General features: G+C 41.6%; 1 protein-coding gene across 4 annotated transcripts in view; it reads left to right on the plus strand.

The window, feature by feature from the left end:
• The window catches only part of LOC102307349 (BMP/retinoic acid-inducible neural-specific protein 3), a 29,579-nt gene extending 16,288 nt beyond the window's left edge, over positions 1 to 13,291 (plus strand). For 3 of the 4 annotated variants that reach the window (XM_042226182.1, XM_042226183.1, XM_005935699.3), the window contains 4 exons: positions 3,693 to 3,798; positions 6,267 to 6,503; positions 8,105 to 8,327; positions 10,726 to 13,290. In XM_042226182.1, coding sequence (XP_042082116.1) covers positions 3,693 to 3,798; positions 6,267 to 6,503; positions 8,105 to 8,327; positions 10,726 to 11,860 — 1,701 coding nt within the window. In that variant the 3' untranslated portion in view covers positions 11,861 to 13,290. Of the gene's footprint in view, positions 1 to 3,692; positions 3,799 to 6,266; positions 6,504 to 8,104; positions 8,328 to 10,725 lie in introns of all 4 variants that reach the window. The other variant, XM_042226184.1, reaches the window with a different exon arrangement.
• Positions 13,292 to 13,329: the final 38 nt, after the last annotated feature.

Consider the following 13,329-nt stretch of genomic DNA (forward strand, 5'->3'; position numbering starts at 1 on the left):
GACCGATCATCTGCTGTTTGCCTGATATGCCAAGAAACTGTGGCGGTTTTTAAAGAGTATAATATTAGCCGTCACTTTGCCACAAAGCACGCAAATTATGCTAGCAAGCTCTCAACAAAAGAACGGGAATCTGCTGCTGAGAAGTTGGCAGCTAATTTGAAGGCTCAGCAAAGTTTTTTTCACCGTCAAACTGCCATTCAAGAGTCAAGTACCAAGGCCAGTTTTATGCTTTCATTCAAAATAGCAAAGGCCAGCAAACCACTGTCAGAGGGCGAGTTTTTAAAAGAATGTATGGTAGAGACAGCAGGTATTTTGTGCCCGGAGACCAAAGACAAATTTGAGAAAATCAGTTTATCACGGCGGACAGTGACTCGCCGTGTAGAACTAATAGATGAAGATATCACCAGCATATTAAACAAAAAGGCGAAGTCATTCACTTTTTATTCTTTAGCACTGGATGAAAGCAACGATGTCAAAGACACTGCTCAGCTCCTCATTTTTATCCGAGGAATCAACGAAACCTTTGAAATAACGGAGGAGTTTTTGACAATGGAGTCTCTGAAAGGACAAACACGGGGAGAGGACTTGTTTGAACGAGTGTCTGCTGCCATCGAAAACATGAAGCTTCCCTGGAGTAAGCTTGTTAACGTCACCACAGATGGATCTCCAAATTTAACGGGAAAAAACGTTGGCCTGCTGAGGAGAATCCAGAATAAAGTGAAAGATGAAAACCCTGACCAGGATGTGATTTTCCTCCACTGCATCCTCCACCAGGAATCTCTATGTAAATCGGTGTTACAGCTGAATCATGTTGTGAATCCTGTGGTGAAACTTGTCAACTTCATACGCGCACGGGGACTTCAGCACCGTCAGTTCATTGCGTTCCTGGAGGAAACTGATGCGGATCACCAGGACCTGCTTTATCACTCCCGTGTCCGCTGGTTGAGTTTGGGCAAAGTGTTTCAACGAGTGTGGGAGCTCAAAGAGGAGATTGGCGTGTTTTTGGAGCGGCAGGGGAAGACTGATGAATTTCCTGAGCTGAGCAACAAGAGCTGGATGTGTGACTTCGCGTTTGCTACGGACGTATTTTCACACTTGAATGAGCTCAATGTGAAACTGCAGGGGAAGGAGCAGTTTGTGCATGACATGCACACAAACGTGAAAGCCTTCAAATCCAAGCTGGCTTTATTCTCCAGGCAGATTTTGAACAAGTCATTCACTCATTTTCCTACACTAGCCACGCTGAAAGAGGCCGGAGCAAAAGTAAAGAAATACAGTGAGTCACTGGATGCACTGCACGGAGAATTCTGCCGTCGGTTTTTGGATTTCGATAAAATTGACAAGTCACTTCAATTGGTGGCCTTTCCTCTGTCACAAGACCCCGAAACAGCTCCAGAGGAGCTTCAGCTCGAACTCATCGACCTTCAGTCTGACCCTGCCTTAAAAGAGAAGTTCAGCTCTCTGAAACTAAATGACTTCTATGCTTCACTCAATGATGCCGCGTTTCCAAATCTAAGGCGAAAAGCGCAGATGATGTTGGCTTTGTTCGGCTCTACCTTCGTGTGTGAACAGACATTCAGCGTCATGAACATCAACAAAGCCAGCCACAGATCCAAGTTAACAGACCTACACCTCAGATCAATCCTGAGAATCGCCACAACAAAACTAACTCCAGACTTTGATGCGCTGGCTAAAAAAGGAGACCAACAACACTGCTCCCATTAAAATGTGTGTCTCTCCGTGATACGCACGTTGTTAAAATGAACAGTGCGCGCAGATCAAATATAACGCTTCACAGACTGACTTGCTGCAACTGTTTCGTTCTTGCACTGGTCGTTGTTGACTTTTGGCACCGGGGAAACAAATTGAATAAAAGGAACAGGACAAGTACATCTGCATCTCCTACCGTTTTTGGAAAAAAAAAAAAAGAGTTAGGAGGAGAGTGATGTGATATCCTGAAGGATAACAGAACTTTCAGTGCTTTAAAATAAAATGTTCATTTATTTGATTTTCAGTGTTTAAAGGCTCATTTCGAAGTCAGAGATTTTATTGTAATGCTTTTCTTCATTTTCATTGGAAATTAAAGCACATGTTTTCTCCATATCCCAAGATGTGTATTTTTCCCCCAATGAGGTGATGTTTTCAAAGCATGCCATCTATCTGCTCCTGTTCCGGCCCCTTTGTCAAATGTTAGAACTCAATGTGGCCCACGAATCAAAAAGTTTGCCCACCCCTGGCTAGGGAACATTCATAATGTCCCAGAGATGGGTAATCCGATTACTTTTTTCAAGTAACGAGTAAAGTAAGGGATTACTATTGCAAAAACGGTAATTAGATTACCGTTACTTTCCCGTAGGAACGCTGCGTTACTGCGTTACTAAAACCGTGATTTTTTTTGCGAGAATGTCTCACGACAGTGACGTAAGCGAGTGCGACGTTCGTGACAACAGCTGTGTGCAGATCAACAATGGATCATATATCGAGTGCGGGAGAGAGTATGAGCGTGCAGCGTTTAAAGCGTGGAAGTACTGACCTTACTTTGAGTTTGATTCCATAAAAAGTGACAAAAACATTAGTGTCCGTTGTGCGTGGGAAGAAAACTTCTTTTTACAGCGAAAAAAACCCCTAAACTTCCAAGCAAGCACCGAGTGCGCTATGACGTAATGGGAAATCACAGAGAAACTCGCGGATTCTTCCACTGACCGCTGCGGCACACCTGCACCAGGGTAAACCTCCGCCTACGCTACTCCTGCTTTACAGGTGAAAATAGAGCAAAGGACCGCTGAGTCTTTGACTTTATTTATTTTCTGCTGTGTTTTACTTGCATCTATTTGAAAGACTGAGTGTAAACACAAAAAAATTTTATTTTATGTGCTGGAATGTGCAGAAAATAGGTTTAAATGTTAAACAAATTTCTTCCAGTCAGAGAATGTTGCATATAATTAAATTTTTGCTTGATGCATAAAGTTAAAAGATTAAAACTAATAAAACAAGTTTTAAAAAGAGACTTTTCCATTTGATTACATTTTGTATGATGGATTATGCAGAAAAAGTAGAATTGGGCTGAAAGATCTATCGCTTTATCACCTATTCAGGTTGTAAATCGTGTTTTTAAAAAGTAACCAAGTAACTAAGTAATTAATTACTTTTGAAAATAAGTAATCAGTAAAGTAACGGGATTACTTTTGGGGGGAAGTAATCAGTAATTAGTTACTGATTACTTTTTTCAAGTAACTTGACCAACACTGGTCCCCACAAGATATAAATACCCGATATGCATGTATGTGTTTTTGAATTTCTAGCTTTAACATTGGGATTGTTTACTGTTAGAGATGCAGAGAAGTGAGTCAGTTTAAAGTTTTTCAGTCAGAGGGAAGTTGATTTCCTTCTCTCACATCAGAACAAATTATTCTGTGTGAGGAGAGAAAGCTTTCTAATTGAAGACCTTTTCAGTGTTACTTCACCGTGACTCATTGAATACCAAGCTCTTTTAAGACATAAAATGCATCTTTGATGAGGCTTTCTATGTTCTTTTGACCTTTCTTTAGAAAAAGAAAATATTCAAGTAATCCATGCAGAACCAAGATTATCAGTTGTTTTCTACCTATTAACGCAGATGGAGGGGTGAAAACGGGGGCGACTGCTGACAGAGCGAGCGTTCATAACACTGTTTTCTCTTCATGTGCTTCCAGGTGACTGAAACAAGAACCGGGCCGCTCGGATGCAGCAACTATGACAATCTGGACACAGTCAGCTCCGTGTTGGTTCACAGTCCTGAAAACAAGATTCAGCTGCAGGGTAAATTTTAACCTTAAGATTGATTTGGGAGCCAGTAGTTCATCTGCAGAGCACGTTCTGTTGGCTCAATAAAATTTGAGCGGGCTTTGGCTACATGTAGGTAAACTGTCTGAAGACTGAAAGAGGGTATTTGCTGAAATGCAATCACAAAACTAATTAACCTTTTATTAGCTCAGACAGAATACAAAGTATTTACCCGGTTATCTTGCATTCCAGTTGGAAAGAGCAGAGAAAAAATCAGCAGAATATCCAAGGGTTCCCCGACTGACTAACTCTAACCATGATAATGACCACCAAGTCCTCCAACTAAATAATCGTATTGGACATTTGTCCCTTCCATTTGATTGAATCATGTAACGACATGCAGGAATGTTTCCACTTAAAAGGACAAAGTCTAGATGAGCGGGCAGATCAAATGGGGGTAGCTTTTGTTAATCAGAAGACTGGAACTGAAGTATCACGTGGAAGTGCTTTAAATGTCACTTTTATTCAGTGTTTACTTCAGTTTTACTTGCTGTTTGGTTGGGTTTAAGCACCAAAACTACACTAAAAAACTGAAACACGCTCACTTTCACTGCTTGTGATGGACCGAGCAGTGAAGGAAAGTCAAGCACAGGTTAAAGTCCAAAAACAAGGTTTTTTTTAATTTATCCAAAAACAAACTTGGTTAAATTATACAGAAAAATCTATATCTTGGGCCCATAAAAGAGGTAAAAGTAACAGAACTCTACTTAAAAGCTGACAACAATACTACTAACTCAAACAAACTGAACTCCTTAAACAAGTCAAAGGGGAAACTTAAATCAGCCCACATAAACACAAAGGGGTAGAACACAAAAACCCCTAATTCCATTTCCCCCCCATGATCCAGAGTTGTGGTATGACCCAATTTGCAGGTCTCATACAGGCTTGCTCCGCCTCTTAGCTCATCAACCAAGGGAGTGGGAGCAGCTGCCACTGAGGTCACTCAGAAAACAAAGAGTAAATCATACACATAACAGTGTACACTACAACGTGCGCATTTATTTTAGAATACAGTATTATGCGATTGTACAAGTAAATTAATTCTAAACCAAAACCAATTCTTTATTACCCTCTAAATTAAATCCTGTATTTAAAGACATTAAAATGAAAGTGTAGTGTTATGCGTAAGTCTCTATTGTAACACTAATGTTTGGTAGACATTACCACTGTGTGGCTGTAACTGCAGCCATCGCACTGCTAAACACACGTTAGAAAGCTTCATTGATTCATGATCATTTGAATTTAAAGATGCTGATGCACATTTTGCAGACAGTTAAGAGCTGTCCACACAGAAAGCGATTCGCTTGTTGTGAATCACTTTATCACTGCTGACTGGTCACTAGTGGAAATTCTAGGCTTCACTCGCCTGGGTAGCCATCTAGGATTAGTCAGAGCCTTTGAGTTAGGGTGAAGTCAGAATTTGTGGTCATCATGTGATTCATCTAGACTTCAAACAGTTTGCAGAATAGTCATTTGTGATTAACCTTCATGTTTTCTTTTTTTTCAGAAAAATATAGTTAATTTGATCAGACTGATCTAAGACTCCATGTTTAAAAAAAAAAAAAAAAGGATTTCGGCACATAAAATAAGTTGTATTAGTCTGCATACAGTTTTGCATGTTTTATTCAACAATTGTACTTTTTTGGTGTGCCGGTCAAAAATGACCAATCGTTAGTAATGAGACAACGATTAGGTGCCAGTAGTGGAGGTTTTTACATATAGCCAAGCTTGTTATCGCCTCCCTAAGCTAAGCTAAATAGCTACAGTAGTTATTATTTCAATTATTTATTTATTTTATTTATAGCTACTAAATGTTCCTGAGAGATCCATGAAGCTTATTTCCCACACTGTGAAAATTGCTTTAATGCTTTAATGAAGGCTACATCAGCATATCCATCCGCTGTCTTCAGGTTATCCTAATCAGGGTAGCGGGAGAGCCTATCCTGTTCCAGGTGTACCCTGCCTCTTGCTCCGGGTATACATATGATGCAAGGCTGCATCAACATAACCATTAAAAAAAACATTCACATATTTGTTCATTCCAACTTCCTTCCTGCAATCTACAATAATCCACTGTTTAATACTAAAGATATAAATCGTTGAAAATACATAACTACTTTATTATTTTTTTATTATTTTTTTAATTGTTCCTTTCTAGTAGTAAGTAAGCGTCTGAAAAGGCTGAGTCAAACAGGCTAGAGGACTGCTTTAAATGGTGGATTAATACATATTTGTTTATCTTGGAAGTACAGCGCAGGATTATGTATGTAAGATTAATCATTTTTAGACAACAGTAAACTACAGCAACTAACAAGACGTGTTCAAATGTTTTCACTTTTGCTACACAGACTGCTTTTTCTATGAGGATGAATCAGCCGCTCTTTCACATGTTTAATAGTTTGTTAATTTTTTCCCTCGTGTGTCTCATCTGTGGTGCTCCGCAGGGCTGCAGGTCATCCTTCCAGGCTATTTGCTGAGCCGCTTCATTCAGGCAGCTCTCAACTACGTTGGCTGCAAATCTGAGGGCCAGTTTGTTTGCAAGAACAGTGACTGCTGGTGTGACTGCAGCGTGGACTTCCCACAGTGTAACTGTCCTCGCTCTGACCTGGCCACTCTGGAAAACAACCTGCTGCGCATCAGAGACGCCTGGAGGCTGACCTACAAGGAGTTTGAGGAATCTGGTGAGTCAGAAATTCCTTCAAAATGGGACTTGAAAATGTCAGCTTGAAAAGTGCTTTCACAAAAAATAGAAAAAGAAAACACACGAGTGGAACAGTGGCTTTTAAAATCCTCCTCAAACGTACGTGCTTTGGGACTAAGGTCATTTTTTTCCTCAAGAACAAAACACTTTAAAGTTTAGTCTTAAAACAAAAGTCTTGTTTTATGTTCAGAATGCTTTCTTAGCTGTCAAACTCTGACAGCTGCCAGACTTCAAATCAAGAGACCTGTCAGTCATTGTGTCAAATCAAATGACGGCTTTGATGCTCTCAAGTTGCTTAGGGCTGCTCTTAGGGATTTTTCTTTTAAATCCATCTGTTCTCATCAAAGTGCTGTGAACATAAAAACATGTACAGGAAATATCAAACATGATTTGTATTTTTTTTTTAGTCTAGGAATAGTCTCACAAGCGACCCTCTAAATCCACTACATGTTGTTTTAACGCAAAAAACAAGATATTATTTGACTGGTGACCTGCAGAGGTCCTTAAAACAGATACTAATACTTTTAGACAGAGCCAGGCTGATTGTTTCCTATTAAATTTACGTCATTGTACAATTTTCATAAATTTTATCTTTAAAATAATGCCAGTAATTCCCTTTGGGGAGACACTCATCTTGCGTCCATTTAGACACAATGGGAAAACAGCCTATAAAACTTGAAATCACTGAACTGCTTGATTCGCACAAACATTTTTCTCAGCTCTGTGCACAAAAAAACCCATAAAAAATTATCTACATAAACAAATGAACAAGCTATTGCACAAAACCTGGCCTCTGTCCAAGCACGTAATAATGTGCTATTGCTTTCTTTTTCAGACTGTAATTACCGTAAACACAAAACCATCGCAGAGGAAGTTAGCAGCTTTGACTGACACTTACCCTGCAGTTACACAGATATACGTCGGCACAAAATCAGCAGCGGCTTTAAAAACAGAGCCCACTGTATCACAGCACAAAACACCGCAGTGCTGTAGGTTAGTTTGAAGAAAGTTATAGCGCAGCTTTGTTGCCTGTGATGTCGACACTGAGTGCACTGGGTTTGTGTCTCTTTGTGTATTAGAGATTAGAAAGGGCGTATAAAGAGAATGGCAGAGAGGATGCACTGCGTCGTTTTTTTGTACTACTGAGAGGTGACACAGTTCATGATATAAGTTTCCTCCGGCATCAAAAAATGTCAAAGAAGTTTAATCAGGGGCACCGCTCGTTTCTCGTTAATGCGGCAAAATGTCTCCCTTTCATATTAATAATGTCAGAAACAGCAATTTCTCTAATAAGACTTGTTGCCTTAAAGGTATACAGTGACTTATTCTGACAACAGGTGTGGCATAGAATATGAAAATCATTTGTTCCCTCCTGAAAAAAAAGAGGCATAAAAGATCAAAACACGCCGCGCTTTGCAGCTGTTATTTCTCCTTTTTGGGTTGTTTGATTTTCAGGGACAAACAATGAGGAATGGATGCGTTTGTGTGTTTTTTTTGTTTTTTTGTTTTTTTTAAATATTGTCACCCTGCGGTTTATGGCCACAGGCAAAGTTTACTTATTCATGTTCTCCTTCCTACCAGAGGAGTTCCAAAGCTTCGTTGGGAACCTGCCAACCCATTTCGCTGTAAACACATCTGTCGTGGAGCACTTGTGGAGGATGGATGCCAACCTCCTACAGCGATACAGGCAGCTGGAGACCAGTAGCAACCAGCTTCTCACCAGAGCGCGCCGCACCGCTAACAAGCTCTTCAGCCTTAGCAAGAGGTGCCGAAAACAACCCAAAATGATCCAGCAGAGGCCCAGGTAAGAAGCAAGCAAGGAACATGAGGGAGGAGTATTCATGCTGCTGCCCGTTAAGCCAAGGTGCTCCCCAAAACTTATAATTGTGAAAATGATTTATGCACCAGGCAGTGAAAGAAAGCAGCAGAGCGAGACGGTACTTATTAGAAGGCACTTGAGGGAAAAGTAGTCGTGGAGTAAGGTGAAAAGTGCTGACAGGAGGGAAGCGGCTTCTCTGTTCCAGCCTCAGAAAGACGAACGGAATCCCAGCTGGCCAAACGGCCACGTTTCACTGTCGGCAGGTTCAAACTATATCACAATCAATCCAGCGTCTTTAAACCTCTCACGTCATCTCATTTCTTTTCTTTTTTTTTTATCAGAACCCGTGGACAGTAATATAGTTTACTTATATATAATTCCTATATTTTCTTTTTACTGTTACAGCTGCTGTATCAGCAGCACTGCCACTTGGACGGTCTATTCGAGCAGCCCTATCAGAGACCACGTTGGTCATAACTCCAGTCAGATTTATGCCTCTCCTATGAACACTCTGTGTTGATAGCTATTTCTGGCAGGGAAATTAACTAAATGACACGATCCATCAGTGTACTACTCAAACACAGACACTGTCTCCTCAGTCCACAATCCAATTACACTCTTTATCAGACTCCTTCTGCTCGTAAAAAAGAAATTCAATAGTAGTTTAGGATAACCGGGAAGATCATTTTTCTTGGTGTGTGTGTATGCGTCCTCTCATTCAATTTAATTACACTGTTTTCAAAAAGTTAGTAGCAGGATGCTGTTAAAATTTAAATAAAAACACAAGCATTGAAAATCATTAAAAACCTACATTTATCTGAAAATGGTACAAAGGTTTTGGAAAATAAATTTTTTTTTGTCATTGTTCAATTTGAAGCCAGGTAAACTGTGTCCCTGCTGCTGAAACAACACTTAATTGTTTCATTTCTTAATGCTCCAGAAGATCTCGCTTCAGCACACAGACAATTTTTATAGCAACATTAGGAATGGAGTTTGGTATTATCGTGCTAAAATCAGCAAGACAGTCCCTGGAAAAGACGGCTGCATATATTGCTCAGCAGTAACGGCAGTTTCACAGATGCGCAAGTCACCTGTGCCACGATCACCAGTGAACCTCTTCAACTTTTGAACTGTGGGCTCATTAAATGCCAGGTGGTAACTCTCCTTTGTAGAAGAAGGTCATATTTACTTTATAACATCACAAGATAGGAGGAAATCAACCCTTTTCTCTTTTTCACTCGTCTCTGTAGTTTTCCTAATAACTGCATTGATCCTATGCTCATATCGAGGCTGCTAGCTTGTGGCTGACTCAGAATTCAAGACAGCTTTAGCTTTATCCACTTTGCCTTTGTTTGCTTCTTTGAAATGTTCATGTTCAGCTGTGTGAAGGTCACCACCTCCTCATTGTGTCTTTACCTAATGACGCGTTAGCATGGCTATCTGCTTGCTGCTGTACATGTGTTGAGTGTGAAGGACTAGCCGGTTACCTGTTCAGGCTGAAATCGTCCGACTTCTGTCCTTGGTCCCTTGACCTTGTTAATATATGACTTTGAGTTATTACTTGCATACTCTCAACTGGTCATGGCCTCCCTGAGCCTGTTTCTCCTGCAGATGTCTTCAAGTTGAAAGGGAGTTTTTCCTTCCCGTTGTTGCCAGGTGCTTGCAAATAAGGAGTCATTTGATTATTGGGGTTTTCTCTCTATTATTGTAGAGTCTTTACCTTACATTGAGGTGCATTGAGGCGACTGCTGTTGTGATTTGGTGCTTTATAAATAAAATCGAATTGAATTTTGATGCAGTAATGAACTGTGTTCACTGAATCATCTTTAGAGCTTTTCCTCGCTTTTTTGATGCCGTGCCCCCCCAAAGACCTGAAGATCACAGCCTTTTATTATTGGATTTGTCACTTACTTGCAAAGATTTGTTCAGTTTCACAGAATCTTTTTTTAAGACATTATTGATTCTACATAATAAAATCTCCAAATTCATGCTGTGAGACACATAATGGGGCTCTTTGAAAAGCGTTCCTATGTGGCTATATTTCTAAAAGTAGTCTAAGCTTGAGATAGAAATAAGAGTAGTGGCATGGGTCTGCACCACAGAATGAGAATTCAGCAAATTACAATATTCATTTTGATCTGATTTTCTGTTATGACTCCAGCTGAGCCCGAGTTTGGCTCAAATTGTTTTTTGCCGCACATCAAAACAACACATTGTTTGTGCAAAGCTTGATTAATCTTCTTAGGCAAAACATTTTCTTTGTTGTATAATCACAAAAACATGAAAAAGATGCAAAGTGACAAAGACAAATGAGTTATTATATAATAACCAATACAGCAGTATCCCTGAAGCTGTACTGAAACACTTGTTGTCTCTCCTTTAGGCCTCTGCAGTTCTGGCTGAGCTACGCTCTCTCTGTCTTGTACTGCAGCGAGAACAATCAGGTTGGTGTTTACAGCGATGAGAGCCGCAGCTGCTCCTGCCCCTACAACCATCCACCTTGCCAGGGTCTGATCCCCTGCTCGGTGGGTGACGGTCCCCGCTGTGCCTCATGTTCCACAGAGAACCGAACTCGATGTTCCAGCTGTAACCCCGGCTTCACGCTGACCCAGGGAGTATGCCGGTCAGCCGTGCCTGACCCCACCGACCCCTATCTGGGTTTGGAGAGCGACAGAGATCTGCAGGATTTGGAGCTGCGCTACCTGCTCCAGCGGCGTGACCCGCGCATCGCCCTGCATGCTGTGTTTGTGAGCAACGACGTGCGTGTAAACACTTGGTTTGATCCCTCGTGGAGGAAAAGAATGCTGCTCACGCTCAAGAGCAACCGGGTCAAGTCCAACCGTGTTCATATGCTCCTCGGACTCACGCTACAATTTTGCCTCACCAGAAACAGCACTTTTGAGCCAGCACTGTCGCTGTTTGTGAATCCCTTTGGGGGCAGCCATTCGGAGAGTTGGACCATGCCGATAGGTCAGCACGGATACCCCGACTGGGAGCGGACCAAGCTGGATATCCCCTTGGACTGCTATAATTGGACGTTGACTCTGGGAAACAGATGGAAGAGCTTTTTTGAGACAGTTCATTTCTACCTGAGGAGTAATATCAGGGACCCTGTGGGAGTGACAGGAGGAAACAGGAACATGACACTGTACTATGAGTCTCTGGAGGAAGTGGAGCTTTCCAATAACATCGGCTACATGAAGGTGAACAGCATGCAGCTGTTCGGTTACAGCGTGCACTTTGACCCCGAGGCGATCCAGGACTTGATTCTGCAGATAGACTACCCGTACACTCAGGGATCGCAGGACTCGGCCCTGCTGCAGCTGGTGGAGCTGCGCTACAGGGTCAACCGCCTCTCGCCTCCGGGGGCCCCTCACGTGGATCTGTTCGCCTGCCTGCTCCGCCACAGACTCAAACTGTCCAGTGCCGATGTGACCAGGATACTCACTGCCCTGCAAACTTTCAGTGCCAGACAACCAAACTATATGGAGTACGAGGCAAATAAACTGTGTAGTTAGGCGCCTCCATTTGATGTTTTGTACTATTTCCTTGCCACAAAACAGGCCTGTATCCATTGTCAGCTGGATTGGTTTACATCAAGTGTGTGGTTTGTTGTCCAAGACTGTGCTGTACATACACAATGTGCAATTAAAATAAGTGTTTTTACCAAGATTTTGGTGTAGTTTTATGGATTTAAAGCACCTGAAAATTGCTTAAGAAAGGAGAAAATCAACAATACAGTCTTAATTATTTAGCACTGATAGTTTGACAGTCAAATACTGTGCTATCAAAACATTTACATTTGAGTCTCCTTTTGCACAAAATCAGAAATGTCCTCACAGTCTTCCTAGCTTGTTTTATAGTTTTCAGCTCAATCCCACTGGAGAGTGTGCGCTGTGTTGTTTTTGCCCATCTGGAGCCTCAGAACACAAGGTCTCCATTCAGGGAACAGCGTTAGCGCAGATTACTAAGTATATAGTGAAAGAAGGGGGAGGCTGGCAGTAGCCTTCCTCTGTTTCTCTGCTGTCCCCATATGCCATTCACAGTTACTGTGATAGATGAGCCAGGGTGCCGCAGAGACATGCCCAGCATCAAACAACAGTAAGCAAAGTGTCAGTGACAAGGATAGTACTCTCACCCTGCGCCAGAGCAAGTTGGACCCTCACAAGTGTGACTCTGGCCAAAAGGGAAATCAGCTTTAATCCCCCCGAGGGCTGTCGAGAGTGGAGCCGCAGGCTAGCAGCATGGAGCAGCTTTGATTAGACGAGCTTCTAAAGAGCTTGTAGCAAAGACGCAGCTTCATCAGGATTCACCAGACACGTTGCTCCCAAGATTAAAGCCAGACACAATTTGCTCCGATGCTGTCATTCAGAATGAATGTGAACGAGGTACCTGATGCAGTTTTGATTGTGAGATGAGGTGCTGAGCATACTACAGCTATCACCGCCCTACTGTCATTCACATTATGATGTATCATGCTGCAATTTTGTGGGAAATAAGCTTGTGTTTTTTTGTTTGTTTTTTTTGGTTGGTGGTTTTTCTTTTTCACTTTATGTGGCAAAGCTTAAAAATGTGCTCAAGGCGCTGGTTTCATTATTAGCTGTTGTTTTTTTGTTGTTGTTGTTTTTTGCATCCTCCATAGGGTTTCTTTGAGCTTAAACATTGATTTTGCAATGTTATTGGTCAATTTTTAGACACAGCTTTATTGTCTCCAGGCTGCCATTCTGTTACTGAGCGATCAGGCATCACAGGCTCTGGTATTGGCTACTTTGTGTTCATATTCAGCCTTTGAAAACGACCCTTTTACAACTCAGCCTTTTTCTTTGGGCTCTTGTTTTAGAGTTTAAAAGCTGTTTATGGTCTGGAGTTTGTTGTAGCAGTAATTTAATATGCCAAAGATGCACTGTGTGTTTTACCTGCCTGCAGGGAAAAGTGTGTGTGTGTGTGTGTGTGTGTGTGTGTGTGTGTGTGTGTGTGTGTGTGTGTG

Source organism: Haplochromis burtoni, unplaced genomic scaffold (assembly GCF_018398535.1).
Source record: "Haplochromis burtoni strain Fernald_Lab_line unplaced genomic scaffold, NCSU_Asbu1 Contig_199, whole genome shotgun sequence".
Classification (NCBI taxonomy): domain Eukaryota; kingdom Metazoa; phylum Chordata; class Actinopteri; order Cichliformes; family Cichlidae; genus Haplochromis; species Haplochromis burtoni.